We start from the raw sequence: 15,411 nt of genomic DNA on the forward strand, positions 1-15,411 counted from the left end.
GATAACGAGTCACACAGTTGTTAGTTTATACCTACTGAATTCAGTGGGCTTTAGGGTGCAGAACCCTGAATTGGATTTTGTGCTCATATAAATAGAATGTGTGTGTATACAATCTAAAACTACAAGTTATATACTACAAATAATGCAGAGGTACTGTTTGTGCATTTTCACTCTTCTGCTTTATGAACATTAATTTTCCATTACAGGAATATCCACATAACTAGTAAATACAGTCTAGACAAATATGTACAGGAAAATGCATATGGTTGTTAATTTTTCTGGATTCTTTTGTTTTATCTTTTTGTATACTACTTTGTGGGTTTTCATAATCTCGTGGTGTATAAAGTTTATGAAATAAATATTCTGTGCACTGTCCGTACAGGGACTTGTTCAATCATTTTATTCACAATATGTTTTCTAATGTTAAGTGACTTGTGCTTCTCAAATCACAATGAACATGGTCCGAAGTACATTGTCCTGCATCCATACATGGATATCTGTGCATACAATGGCTTCCCTTCTTTATTTTTAGCATTTATTCCACACCATCAGTGTACATTTAACCTTCCAGAATGACATCGGGAAAAGTGACACTGAGGATGAGACTTCTCTGCCTGATTTTGGGCAATTTAGGATACCCTCCCACTTCAGCCCTGTATGACACAACATATCAGTCAGGGCTGGCTCAGACATAGGTCAGCACTCAAACATAGAGACGAGCAGGAAGTTTAATTCTTTATTCAAGAAAACAGCAGACAACACAAAGAATTCTCAAGGCAAGACCAGCTTCCATAGCACAGTTTCCAGGACTGATGGTTCCTGCTTCACACTTGCCCCCAAGACCCCTCCTCTTCTGGAGATAGCTCACGTAGCCATAAACACAGTGGGACAGGACTCTTGCTTCATGTTTTGAGTCTGAACAGCTTTCTGCCCTTGGCTCTTCCCTCTCGCCCAAGCCTGTTGCTTCTTCAGTGGCCCACCATTCTCCTCCCTCCTCCATCTTCTGACCTGTCCTCAGTGTCCCACTACCATTCCTCATGCTCTGAACCTTCCTCCTCTGAGGCTTTCCTAGGAGTTCGCCATCAGGTGCCTTGCACCACTCCTTGTGATCCAGCCAGTCCCTGACAATATCCTACACTGTTTGGTAGATGCTCCCTGCCTCAGCGAGTGACTTTTGGGGTCTGCGTGGGAGAAGGGCAGAAGGGAAAGCCTTCTGCATGAACTGCCTTCTACTCACACAAATTTGGAGACAATCCTATTTCTTTTGCAATAAAACTGACTTTTAAAATGCAGTTAATACATGCATTTAAACTGAGAAATTAAAATGTGTGATTTTACTCTAGATGACAAGCCTACTAAAATAGGCCAGTTGCAGTCTTACTGATACGGTCATACCTCATTTTACGTTTGCTTCATGTTACATTTTTTCAGGTTGCGTCCCGTGGCAACCCAGAAGTACCGGAAAGGGTTACTTCTGTGTTTTGCTGCTCACGCATGCGTAGAAGCACTAAATCATGTTTTGTGCATGCACGCAAGCACCAAATCACACCGCACACCTGCGCAGATACGATGCTTCAGGTTGCGGGCCTTTCACATTGTAAACGGGCCTCCGGAATGGATCCCGTTCTCAACCAGAGGTACCACTGTACTGTTAAAAATGACAGAGATGTGCTAGCATTCACAGGCAAGCACAGGAAAGTTCTATAATTCCATTTCAACCCATTTCAAAACTACATCAGAGACGTGTATTTTTATTTCAAGTAAAATTCCAGAGAAAATGAGATTATGTACATTTCAACAAAATCTTTTAAACTATCCAGCTGAAATTTTCAATTTTCAATATTATCTATATCATGTTTAAATGGAATGCCCACTGAAGACTGTGATTTCCTTATGGAACAAATAGGATGCATCTTGTGCTTTTTACAATATAACAATAAATAATATGAACTCTCCATTCTTAATGCTACAAACAAAATTCACCATGGCACAGCAGTTCAGACTGCTAATACCATCAGTGTTGGGCTCTACCACAATGCATTTGTGTAGGTTTTAGGCTACAATCCTATGACCAGGGCTGAAGAAAGAGAGAGGAAGATCTAGTATTAGATTCTGCCCGACCCCATCACCCCTCCACAGCTGTGGCAACTTTTGTGGAACTCCAAAATCACTAAGGTCAAAAAGCAGATGATATAAGAGTTGGGGATGTGCTGGGGAAGAATGTGGAAAGATTTGTAGTTAAAGAATCTGGATCCATCCCACTCCCCCAACCTAGAAGAATTTTATACCAGCTCAGGAGATAATGTAAATATCACCCTTTTATTTCCCTTCCATTGGAAACATGGGAGGGAAATGTAGAAAAAAGAAAGATTTGGGAAAGGGACAAAGGAGGACATGGTTTAACTGACTTTTGACCCCTTAGCCACCCTTACGACTGACTGTATGGTAAGAATTAACTAAGTCCAGTCATTTAAAAAAAACCATGGAAAGTCATTCATCTAAATTCAAATTCACTACACAATTCTAGTGTAGTTGAATGTAGTTGAGCATAAGGAAATCCATATAAGTTCAAATTCACTTCAGTTATTACCTCATTATGTTGTCATGGGTTCAGTAAGTATGTTATTGTCACATTATGCTGTCGCAATCCCCTAGCCTCAGTGTCCCATCAGCAGAATGAGATAACACCCTGATTCATATAGATGTTGCAGGGATGAAAATAAGAAAATGTTATCATTTTCCCAATGTCACAGTGATGGAAGGCATAGTCAGATATTTAGGAAAACATGAAAATATTATTCAACAGAAAGGCAAATCTGCTTATGCACAATTCAATAATGCACATGTTTCTTCCACAGTTTCCATCACTTAGTTTTTAACCAAAGTTAAAAGCCCTACCAAAAGAATTATCTCTTTCCAATACATCAAGCACCACACTATACTGCTTCCTGGTTCCAAGACCTACAAGCAGTCTGAAGACTAAATTTGGCCCTGAAAAAACTTTGCCCTAAAACAAGTTCACTGCTGAAACTTTGAGATTTATACTTTGTACTGAAAGCTCAAGAGGATTTCAAGTATATGTTAGAAAACTATTAATTGCATGTTACTGCATTTTATGTATGAATGCACACATAAAAAAATTAAAAAGGTATCTTGCAGATCCACTATATTTTCTGGAAGACTAATGCCTTGAAATCAACCCACCTCTCACCTTCCTAAACACTGCAATTCCCCAAAAGCATAATTTCCAAAAGCAATTGTTCCTTGAGAATGATGGAGCCTACAGGTATGTCTGTTCCTCCGCATTTTTCTAAAATGACTTCCCAAGGTTGACTGCGTAGTTGCTGTGTAGATGAGAATGTGCTTTAATGCTTCTCAGTATTGACCTTGGAACAATCACAAAGGTAATAATCCTCTTGATTTGACATTGAAATACACACTCAGGGTGAAGAAATGGATGTGTTCTATAGATTCTGGAATTCAGTTCCTGCAGTGCTAAAAAAAAAAACCTAGGACATTAATCTAGGCAACATTCAATCCTATTTAATTCAAAAGAGATTTCAGCATATGCTTAACTCTCCCGCTGAAATCAGCGGAAATTTAAAGGTGCTTAATTCATGCCCCATTTACTCTGAGCATGGTAGGAGTTTTTAATGACACTGATTGTTGATACTCTCAATAGGAAATAATAGGCTTGTGCAAATAGGGTCAAGGTCTCTACATCATAGGACCTTTGTCATCCTCCCAAAAAAGAAAATTGGAGCTCTTTTGCAACCAGAGACTTGCGGTACTGTATATGCCTATGATGAGCCCCACGTTTGCAGGTCTTCTTTCTGATTTGGGCTTTCAAATGGGATAGCTCAGTTGGTAGAGTCTTAATCTAAGGTTGTGGGTTTGAGCCCCATGCTGGATGAAATATTCCTGCATTGCAAGGGGTTGGGCTAGATGATCCTCACGCTCCCTTCTAACTCTACAATTCCACAATGTTTCTAACCATCCCTGTTTCTAACACATCTTTAATATGAAAGGCTCATAAAGTCCACCATTTTTCCTCACTGAAAAGTGTCCTTGCGTATCTTCAAGTGCATTTGTAAACATGGGCACAGGTTATCTCATCAAAACAAGTGGGCTATGCACAGGTCAGTGGGCACCTGATAAGCAGCTGATCTGTAAATGAAATTTAGCTGTCATAATACCAAAATACATTCACATTGCAGAAGCTAGAGCTGTTTCCTATGCTTGACAAGTTTGAGACAGAGGTCTTGCTCCACCCACTTTTCTTTTTTAATGATACAGCAACACAAGAGGCACAGCCGCTGCTATTTGCAAGCCAATGATCAGCACTGAGATGCCATTTGCGGAGCTGCTCCTGGACTTTCTTCTATCCCATCCTGCTTCCCTGTGCCACACAACAGCAGTGCTGGCTGTGTAAACCAAAATGACTGGGCCACAGAGTTGGACCATCCATTCTCCTTCACCCACCAGTGGTCTACTCTGACTAGTTATTTCTATCACAGTTCTACAGCAGGCTTTTTAGCCACGTTTCTATCGACAAGTAACAGACACAACAAAATGGACGTCTTCAGAATTTGCATTCCACACAAGAAAATATTTTGGTTACATTCATCTGTTGTGCTGTTCTTGTTTTTAAAATCATGAAGAGCTGTGTGGGTCTGTCTTGATATCTCTTGGCCATCCTCATAGAGGCTGAGGCACGTGGAACCTGGCATTTGCAAATTATATTTGTCACCTAGTATTAATCAGAGCCTGTGAAGGAAACTCTTCACTCTGTACCTGACAGATCCTATCAGAACTAAAGAATGCCAACAAATGCATTGTTTGGTTTAAAACTCACCAGGGTTTCATGCAGTGCAAAGGGAATGAAACAAATATATTTACAGTCACTAGTTAGGAAAATAAAAAATATAGATTCTGCTCCTTTGCACACTGGTGTGTATATACACACACACATGCCATAGATAGATAGGTAGATGTCAATATTTAACTAAATAATTGTGTGAGTGAAATGACTTTCACTTGCACAACAGGACTATCCCTCCCTCTCTCTCCCTTCCACCCCGTGTGCCCTGTGCCACCCTCAAATCTGCTCCAGGATGTTGGGGGAACCCTCCGAAAAAAATTAGGGGTAAGGAGAATGGGGTAGAAGTAGTTCCACTTGCACAGTTATTTAGTCTCTGTGTGTGTGTGTGTGTGTGTGTGTGTGTGTGTCAGTATCAGTGCTGGGTTATCTCCTCCACCCTAAGTGCTTTCATATAGTAAACAGATGCCACTCATGTTTATGGGAGCCCATGGAAAACTGTCCAAAATGAGTAATTTCAGTGAGAGAAATTTCAGGTTCCCGCACTGAAATGATCACTATCACAAGCCGGACATAGCATTCTATATGGAACAATAAAATGTTTAGAAGAGGGATGGGGAACATGTGACCATCCAAATGTTGTTGGACGACAGTTTCCATCAGCCCATTAACCATTCAGCTGGAAGGTTCAAATCCAACAACATCTAAGAAGTTTTGTTCTTTTAACCCAAATTCACATTTCCCCTAGTACTTGCTGGGCAGTCCGCAGACCATTCTTATGCTGTAGCAGCAGATGATCTCCTTGAAAGTCTTTCGCATTTCCTGGCTTCGGAAGGCGTAGATCAAGGGATCGATAACTGAATTGCACATGATGAGGATGAGGTACATGTTGAAGTGTGACATGAAGCAAATGCAGTAGAGATTCTGAGGGCAGGATATCATCAGGATGAGATGGAGGAAAAATGGAGCCCAGCAGACAATGAAGATGCCCAGCAGCATAGTCAGGGTGATGGCACCTTTCATGCTGGTCCTCTGGTGAACGGAATTATATCCTGGCAAGGCTGCTATCCTCTTGACATGAGTACGAGCCAAAAGGAACATGTGTATGTACAGCGAGACCATGAGGAACAACATAGTGAAGAACATTGTGATGAGACACATGACGACGTACTTCGATTCATAATAAAGGATGAAGATGATCCCACAGCCAGTACAAAAGGTCCAAATGCATGCAATTATGAGCCCTGATCTTTTCACCGTCATTATGTTGTGATAACGGAGGGCATAAAAGATAGTGATATACCTGTCTACTGCAATAGCTAGCAAACTGCACATGGAAGCCACAACAGATATACATATCAGTGAATCAAAAACATTGTCTATGTGACGTACAAAAACATCTTCAATAATTAGATGCCTATTGTTTAATAAATATATGGTTATGGTCTCCCAGGCATTTGACACGCTGACCAGCATGTCAGCAACAGCTAAGCTGCACACAAAGAAATACATAGGAGAGTGCAAGTTCTTGTTCTTAACTATGGCACAGATAACTAGGATGTTTTCAAGAAGGCTTACAATGCCAAGTATGAGAAACACCTCCGTTGCTATGACCACTTGCTCACATGTTGATGCCTTGGTCTTGACGGTGGGCACAGTCAGGTTGCTCCCAAGAGCGCTCAAGTTAAGGTCTGGAATGCTGGGTTGATTAGATGAGTTCATCTTGGCTGAAGAAGGTGCTGTTTTCAGTCTGGGAGACTTATTGTAAAACAGTCCTGCAGATGCATTCTTCGGAAAGGCGGAAGATCCTGCCAAACGATCACAAAGCATGACATAAAGCAGAGCTGATGGTGACAAAAGGAATGAAATGCAAAGGGGAAACTAGATATGTAAATGGCAGACCCAAGAGTTGCAATGTGGGTTGCTTCCAAAGTCAAATAAAACAAGGAGCACAGGAGCAATTTAAAACATAGGAACGGGAAGGAGATAGGGTGATGAACTCCCCCACCCCGTATCTTATACCCATACAAAATCTCTCTTCCTATACCACCTATTTTTCTCACGATTGACATATTTCTATATATCCCAGAGAAGATAAATACACTAATACCACAGAAAATTAGTATGTTCAGTCTGAACAAGTCTTGAGAACCCCACTGAACAGAACAGCTATAAGACCAGATTTCATTAGCTCAGCCAATCAGATTTACATAAAAGTTTGAATTCCTGCAAGAATTACAAGCCAAGCTTTCAAAGCTTCTCCTTCATCTTTGTACTTCTCAAGTTTGCAAGTACTGTGACACAAACAGCAAATGACTGTAGCATTAGCCAGCCGTCTTGCAGCAAAATCTCACATCCCCAAAGATATACTGATACAGTATTCAAGGGTTTGCTATAACAGCAGGTTTGGTGCTGCTATTTTTTTAAGTTGATCACTGTTACTTCAAGGTTAAAGTGCAGTATGGTTTTTCTGTTCCGTCTGAATAATGAGATGTTTCTGAATGTTTGCATTATGAAAGATGTTGCAAGCAGTCAAAACCCTTCATGAATACAACACATTTTTCAAAGGATTCTAATAGCTTCCATTTACAATTAAAGAAAAAATGTAGCTATTTACCCAGTGCTGTTCCTTCCTATTTCTCTTCAGGTCCTGCATATGTTCTTCCAGCTGTCAGAAGTTTCTGATCACCTGTCCATTCAGCATCAAGTGTTTGTGCACTTTTGACAGGAACCAGTGCCATAACAGTAGAAAAGCACTATTCACATCCAAAGAGACAAGGCTGTTATAAATTACTTACTGTGGAGCTGTCTTTTTATAGTCTCAGAGTTAATGACTTCAATGTTCGGCTTCCAGCTCCTCCTCTGCCCACCCCCAATTTCTCATAGACTTCAATAAGATGCAAAGACTTGAATTTTTAGCATCACCTAGTGGCTGATATTTGTGATGCACCCCATCTTTATAAACTGCAATTTTTCCTGCTTTACACATTATTTGTATGATATAATTCCCATGCTATTTTTAATATTTTGCCTCCATTTAATCTCCCAAATATTAAACGGACTGAAATATGACCTGGCATTTTACTGAAAATTCTTTAGAAGCAGCGAGGTTCCTTTTTTTGCAGCAAAAGACTATCACTGATTTCCTCTGAGGGGGAGATATGGACTTACTGTAAAAGGCTTAATTTGAACCAGAACTCATTAGCCTCTGCACCTGTTCTCAGTGAAATTTTTTAAGGGGAATGCATGTGTAGCATCTTGATAATTTTTTTTATTATATTATTCCTAAGTGTAAGAAACCAACTCTTTGTGTTCTGTGTTAGGAACAGCCATTGCAATGCCCTCCAGATGTTGCTGGACTTCAGCTGCCATCAACCCCAGTCAAAGTGGCTTGGGATGGTGCGAGCTGTAATCCACCAACTGCCGGAGGGCACCACATTGACTAACCCTATGTAGATGGTGTTGGTTTCCATTTGGATACTTGCAACAAGAATGGTTGCCATGTGTCTATTCCAGTCAACAGATAAACCTGGGACTTGGGTCCACCCCTCCACCAATGACAGCCAACCAGCTCCAAGATGGTGAGAAGGACTAAGCCCACAACACTCTAATCCAGCAAACTTGAAACTGAAAATAAGAAACTCATGGTGGGAGGGAAAAGGAATAAATATCATGACCACACACCACTTATAGGGGTACATGCAACATCACTTATCCCTGCTAGGTGCCTACTTTATAATAAAGAAACAAATAAGCTGTTGAAATGCCAATAGGGGTTCACAAACTATCTTTCAAAAGTCACAGTTTCTTCTCACAAAAGTTTATTCTCTGTTTCAATTCTTCCTCCATCCACAGAAGGCATAACTGGGGACTGAACCCCAACCCCAAAGCAGGTATGCTAGAGCCTGGCTTAGACATGGTAGAGTCTAACAGGACCTTGGACAGCACACTATAAAAAAGCTGGCTGGGTATTGCCATCTGCTGAAAAGAAGCTATCTTGTTCTGTAACTGTTTACATGTGGGAGTGAGCGGGACGCCACAGAACTAAGGTCACGTCCACACCATACATTTGAAGCACTACTTTATCACTCTCTGTGGTGATTCTCCAGTCATGGAAAATCCTGGGAACTGTAGTTTGTTAAGGGTGCTGGGGATTGTAGCTCTGTGGGTCAGAACTCTTAACAAACTACCACTCTTCCCATGTCCATTTAAGATATCAGTCCTCCTCCTCCTCTTCCATCTGTCCAAAACCTATGTACATCACTCCCTCTCATTTAGCATTTTCCTCCATCCTAAACCTCCTCTAAAGATTAACCCAAGTTACTGGAGATCTCATTCGAACACTATTTTATTCTTATTTATTTCATGAATGAATCACTTCCCATGAGGCATCTCAAAGTACAATACAATACAATCTCAAAGTACAATACAATAAAAGCATGCAAAGAACAACTGCATACTGTATATAAAAGCAACACACGCATGCACACACAAAGAGAGAGAGAGAGTTACCAGCTAGAATAAAAGTCTCCACTGAGAAAGCTTGTTGAAAGAGGAACATATTCAACAGGCAAAGGACAATCAATAAACCACCTGTCTGATAGTGCTGTCACACTAAAGACCTGATTCTGGCAATGTGCAGAATGGACCTCCTGACAGGATGGCATCTGCAGGATGCGCTCTCCCACAGAGCACAGCGATTGGTTGGATATGCAGGGGATGAGATGATCTTTTCCTGTAATCCTCCTGTTTGTTTAATAGACTGTGGACTGTAAGTCTCCTATCTTCAGCTACTGAGTCTGCACTATAGCCCCACCTAGGTTCCCCAGTTACTGTCCTGATGCACTTTGACTTTCACTTAAAGACAGAAATATGTCTTACTTTTGTACACATGCAGAATCATTGATGGAGGTAGAAAAGGCCACATGGTAAAACACCATAGCAAGGGTCATGCAGGCCAGCTGTCTCTCTTAAAGGTGGGGATATCGTGAACACTCTCAATTTCTAGCAAGTTCTCTTTCTTTAAAATAAGAACTATTAAAGGAGAATATTAATATCAAGACATTAAAGGTTAAGAAATATAAAAATGACTTGCTAATCAGAAGCAATTTAGAGAGGAAAATGGCCCTGCCATTATATTAAAAGTGGTTCCAGAGAGCATGAACTATATAGCCTGAAGTTTAAAGAAAGAGTGGATTTAATTACCAGTTTTAGAAATGCCATGCTCTTTGCCTTCACCAGCCATTGGGATCCTTCCTATGAAAAATGTAACTACTTCCACATACAATGGCAAAAAAAGAAAATCTCTGCTCCTTGGAGTGTCCTTGTAGAATGGCAATAGTTACTCCCACAGCTTTGGGAGCAGAACAAATTTATGTAGTATTTCAGAGATGTAGATTTTATATATGACTCTAGGCAGCAATGTGATTTTATGCAGTACTGGGTTTTGTATTGTATTGTATTTATCTTATACGTGAATGGCTTATGGCCCAAGCATTAAAAAAACTGACTGACTGAGAACAAATTACCTCCACCTTTTGTTTGTTTGTTGTTTGTTTGTTTGTTTGTTCTTTTGCCTCTTAATGCCAAAATAGGCTTCTAAGAGGTTTACATAATATAAAAAGCAAACATTGAAATAAACACCCACAATTAGAATATACAATAAAACAATCCCATTAAAACACAGCAGTTAAAAGAGGAGACTAGGATTACAGTAGAAGGCCTATGCAAATAGTTGCATCATCAAAAGCCAGTGAGATGCCAAAACAAATGAGATCATATTTCAGCAAGGAGTGCATTCCATCACACCAGTACCACCAATGAAAAAGCCCCATCCATGTGACCATAAACTGATAATCACCTGGTTTGTGGAAAAACTCAGTGTGTTCCATTTGTTGATCAGTCTTTCAGATAACCTGTTCCAAATTTGTTTCAGGCTTTGCATTGTTACACGCTAGCCCAATCTCAGAGTGGTGAGAGACTCCAGGGGTTCCAGGCACTTGCCCAGGGTTCAGTTTCCTATGTGGAGACTGTGGTGTGTTAGGATATATGGTTTATTTACACATATATGCAACCTGAGCCGAAGGTGGAGGGGCTCACGGCATTACTAGCTCAACAGATCTTGCTTCCCCGTTAAGAACCCCAGGGCCCAGCATAGAGCAAACATGTGTCTGGCTCTCTAGCTTCAACTTGTTCTTCCAGCTCAGCTCATACACAATGACACTCCTATTGTTCTTCACCTACCAGCCAGATGAGGAGTGGGGAAGACACACTCATTTGCCCAGACAGTACCATCACTTAGTTGTAGCTCTTGCAGTCTAGTTCATTCTGATGCTTATCATGGTGCTGGCCACAACCATTAGCTAGACAAAGGGACTGATTTAGCAAGCTTGCTCTCATACCTTCTACCCGCCACAGATACAGGAACCCAAGAATTTGACAGGGCTCAGGGCATCATGCAGCCTGACTCCCCAAGCCTACATTAATACATAATTAACAAGACCTTAGAATCATAGAATCATAGAGTTGGAAGAGACCACAAGGGCCATCGAGTCCAACCCCCTGCCAAGCAGGAAACACCATCAGAGCACTCCTGACGTATGGTTGTCAAGCCTCTGCTTAAAGACCTCCAAAGAAGGAGACTCCACCACACTCCTTGGCAGCAAATTTCACTGTCAAACAGCTCTTACTGTCAGGAAGTTCTTCCTAATGTTTAGGTGGAATCTTCTTTCTTGTAGTTTGGAACCATTGCTCCGTGTCCGCTTCTCTGGAGCAGCAGAAAACAACCTTTCTCCCTCCTCTATGTGACATCCTTTTATATATTTGAACATGGCTATCATATCACCCCTTAACCTCCTCTTCTCCAGGCTAAACATGCCCAGCTCCCTTAGCCGTTCCTCATAAGGCATCGTTTCCAGGCCTTTGACCATTTTGGTTGCCCTCCTCTGGACACGTTCCAGTTTGTCAGTGTCCTTCTTGAACTGTGGTGCCCAGTTAGTAGCTTAGTAGCTAACAGGCAGGCAGAACATATCCCTCAGCACATATGTCATTCATGCCTGGTAGCTGAGGACATAGCACAATGGGAATCCTTTCTTTATACATCTTTTTAGATGTAACTGGTATTATGAAAAGTGCACTGAAGCAAAATAGCAATCCATCCAGCTGTGCTCCTTGCCCCTCTTGGTTGCAGCCACAATGAAGTACAGTTCTCATGGTCTTATACACCTAGCACAGCTTCACTGCTGCATAACAAGGATTTTTGAAAGCATTATTTGTTTCACTGGGCAGTACTTTCAGTTCACATTCTCTCACCTGCAGAGAACAACGAAGTCCACTACCTGAAGTTTCCTTCGAACTCTTCATGTACAATGCAGGTACTTTTTTGTTCTGTGTTTCTCCATATTTTCTTATCTGCAGCCTAGAAATAAGCCCCCTACAGACAACACTGTTTCCCATTATGCACAAAGTCTTTTAGCACAGTAGACAATGTATTCTTTTAAGCACAGATCAGGAGGGTTGGGGTGGTTCTCTAACTGTTTTTTTTTTACTTTTTCTTGTTTAACTCCCATAATCTTACCCATTTATAAATTGTTCTCCACAATTTGTTTATTCCCTTACAGCTCAGCTTAGCTTGATTAATAACTTCAGTATCCCTTTTGCTGTATCCAGAGACACTGCGGTGCTTTATTTTTGTATAGACCCAGCCATGGTACAATAAAAGCTGAAAACAAGATTTCATTCTGTCCGTATCTTAATAGAGAAAGGCAACGTGAGCAGTAGAAAACAGAGTAAGCCTGACAATAAGGGCATCACAACTAACATTATGTCATTTCTAAACTGGTTACCTGGAAAACCATCTTAGCGACCCTTCCATGCACACAAGACCCATTTTAAAAAGAGTGATAATGATGAATGAATAAAACAATTCTCTGTATTATGTAACCAACAGTGCTATGTCATTAGGCCTCCATGGAAAAACTAGAGCAGCGATAGGGAACTTGTAGCTTTCCTGATGTTGTTGGTTCCAACTCCCATCAACCCCAACCTGTATGACCAATGGCAAGGGATTATGGGAACTGCAGTAAAACAAGATCTGGAGGCTCACACTTTCACCATTTCTGTTTCAGTGAGTAACAGTGCAATCCTATGCATATTTACTCAGACATAAGCACCGCTGGGTTCATCTGGAGGGCCATAGGTTCCCCATTCCCAAACTAGAGAAAACTACAACTCTAACTAATAATGGCTCAGGTGGAGAAAGAAGGAATGATCTGGTGGAAGGTGATCTATAGCTCAGCTGTTACATCTATATATCAAACTGTCCACCAACTAGTCAGCCAGAAACACAGCCATACTTTTCAAGTATCTTAGGACATATGGGAATATTGTTTCATGTACCAACAGCAGCAGAACTCCCAGCAGCTAACTGTTCAATCCTTGTTCCAAGTCTACTACAATGTAGACTTCAGCAAGATATGCTTTTTATCAAGTTCTAGTGAACCCACAGGTGAATAATAGATTATATTGCCTCCCTTTCTGAAATATTTCAAAAATTGAAGATTTTATATTGGTTGCCCCTAAGGCATTTTAAAGGCCCTTCCACAGTGTAACTGCAGAATGTAAATGAGAAACAGTGGGGTGGTTGTCTCGATGGCCAGGCCTGGATCAGGTCCAGCTACCAGTACTCTTGACCTCTGCTGTTACTTTGATGAACAAAAGGCAACACTAATAATATACAGTGGTACCTCTGGTTACAAACTTAATTTGTTCTGGAGGTCCGTTCTTAACCTGAAACTGTTCTTAACCTGAGGAACCATTTTAGCTAATGGGGCCTCCCGCTGCTGCCGCACCACCAGCGCACAATTTCTGTTCTCATCTTGGGGCAAAGTTCTTAACCCAAGGTACTACTTCTAGGTTAGCGAAGTCTGTAACCCAAAGTGTTTGTAACCCAAGGTGTTTGTAACTCAGGGTACCACTGTATTGGCAATATTTATGAAACACTATCAATTGCTTCTTAATTCATAAACAAAAGCCATATAATACGTGCAAGAAGTCACGAACTAATAGAAGTCAAATAAATATTCCATCAACAGGAATGCTTAGAATGGTGTGTAACCACAAAGAAACACTGAAGTTGAGGCAGAAAGCCTTTCCACAGTTAATATCTATATCAAAGTTTGGTTGAGAATGAACTGGAGCTGGGTGGTGCTGTAAGCAGATGTGTTTCCTGTCCTTTCATGTTACAGATGAAAGAGATCTATAATGCTCATTCTAACTTCAGATTCACCATCCGTAATTTTAGTAATGTCAGACCAAAGATGTGGTGTACTTAATAAGATGCCCTTGTAATTTATTTTACACTGTATCCACCACATGGGCTGTACAGTCATACCTCGGGATAAATGTGCTTCAGTTGAGCATTTTCAGGTTATGCTCCATGGCAACCCAGAAGTAACGGAGCGCGTTACTTCCGGGTTTCACCACTCGTTCATGCACAAACCCTCAAAATGACATCACGTGCATGCGCAGAAGTGGTAACACACACAGTCGCCTGTTACGTTCTACTGAGGATGCGAATGGGGCTCCGGAATGGATCCCGTTCGCATCCAGAGGTACCACTGTATAGGGGAGCATCGATCCCATATTAGGAATCGAGTTATGGAGGCTCCTTTGGTTGAGCATTTTGTAAAACATCATCACTCAGACACAGATCTTCTCTACACAGTCCTATGGGTGAGTCTGGGAACACCTGAGAGGAGGAAAAATTATATCAAATTATTGCACCAACAAGAAACCAGATTAATTTACCTGTTTAAATCACTGCACCCTGGGCATTTGAATACCGAACTAGATTATAACTGTTTTGTTTAAAAAATTGTTCAATATTTTTTCTGGTAAGATGGCTGTTGTTTGTATTCTCTGGATATTGTACAATTATATTACCTGTGGATAGCCTTCATTTTGTTTAAGCTTCTTGGGAAGATGGCTGCTGTTTGTACGTTCTGGATTTGTACCTTTAAAATTCCTTGTGGTTTTTCCTTATTCATTGCACCTGCTGGGAGCCTTTATGATACTACCAGGTTTCTGTTAACAGTATCAGCCTACTACACTTTTGAGTGAGAATTGATCCACGATCACTTTATGTACCTTTGGGGACTATTAACTTGGTAATGTAATAATTAATGTATCATGATTTGGTAGTGAATATGCATGCATGTCCTTTCAATTATTGTACTGTATCTAATGTAATGTATTTCATTTTTATTCCTTTATACTACTGCCAGCTGATGAAGAAATATCATTGAAACAGTTCATTATCCTGTTCTGTTTGCTGTTGGTTGCTGCTGTGCAAAAAAGGGGGGGGCACAAACTCTGCTGTTACTTAGCAACAATTGAGGAGTTCACACAAGGCCCTCTAAGCATAGATTATATAGGATTGGGCAGTGAAAAATGTATGAAAGTAAATCTGAGGTGACTCAGCTTGTCTCTGACATCTCCCACTAGCCCTGGCTACTGGCAACCCCAGCTGTGACATTATAATCTTTGAAGGGCCAGAGCCACTTGCTATGGCAAATATTTCCATTTATAGTTTG

The 15,411-nt window shown here is 40.8% G+C and overlaps 1 protein-coding gene across 2 annotated transcripts; it reads right to left on the reverse strand.

Moving 5' to 3' along the window:
* Positions 1-383: 383 nt before the first annotated feature.
* On the reverse strand, positions 384-7,632 carry MC5R (melanocortin 5 receptor). 2 transcript variants are annotated; one of them, XR_013840471.1, is made up of 3 exons: positions 7,437-7,607; positions 4,105-6,627; positions 1,641-3,763 (listed from the first exon to the last, which is right to left on the reverse strand). XR_013840471.1 is itself a non-coding variant. In XM_079982988.1 (2 exons), the coding sequence occupies exon 2, from the start codon at positions 6,539-6,541 to the stop codon at positions 5,564-5,566; it is 978 nt and encodes a 325-aa protein (XP_079839114.1). In that variant the 5' UTR covers positions 6,542-6,627; positions 7,437-7,632; the 3' UTR covers positions 384-5,563. The 2 variants fall into 2 exon arrangements, 1 of the variants encoding a protein (XP_079839114.1); XM_079982988.1 differs by having other exon boundaries at positions 384-6,627; positions 7,437-7,632.
* Between the last annotated feature and the right edge of the window lie 7,779 nt (positions 7,633-15,411).

This window comes from Podarcis cretensis (assembly GCF_951804945.1).
Source record: "Podarcis cretensis genome assembly, chromosome: 7".
Lineage (NCBI taxonomy): Eukaryota > Metazoa > Chordata > Lepidosauria > Squamata > Lacertidae > Podarcis > Podarcis cretensis.

Bases quoted from the DNA above. Each gene is read 5' to 3' on its own strand.
- MC5R (XM_079982988.1), bottom strand. From the start codon at position 6,541: ATGAACTCATCTAATCAACCCAGCATTCCAGACCTTAACTTGAGCGCT.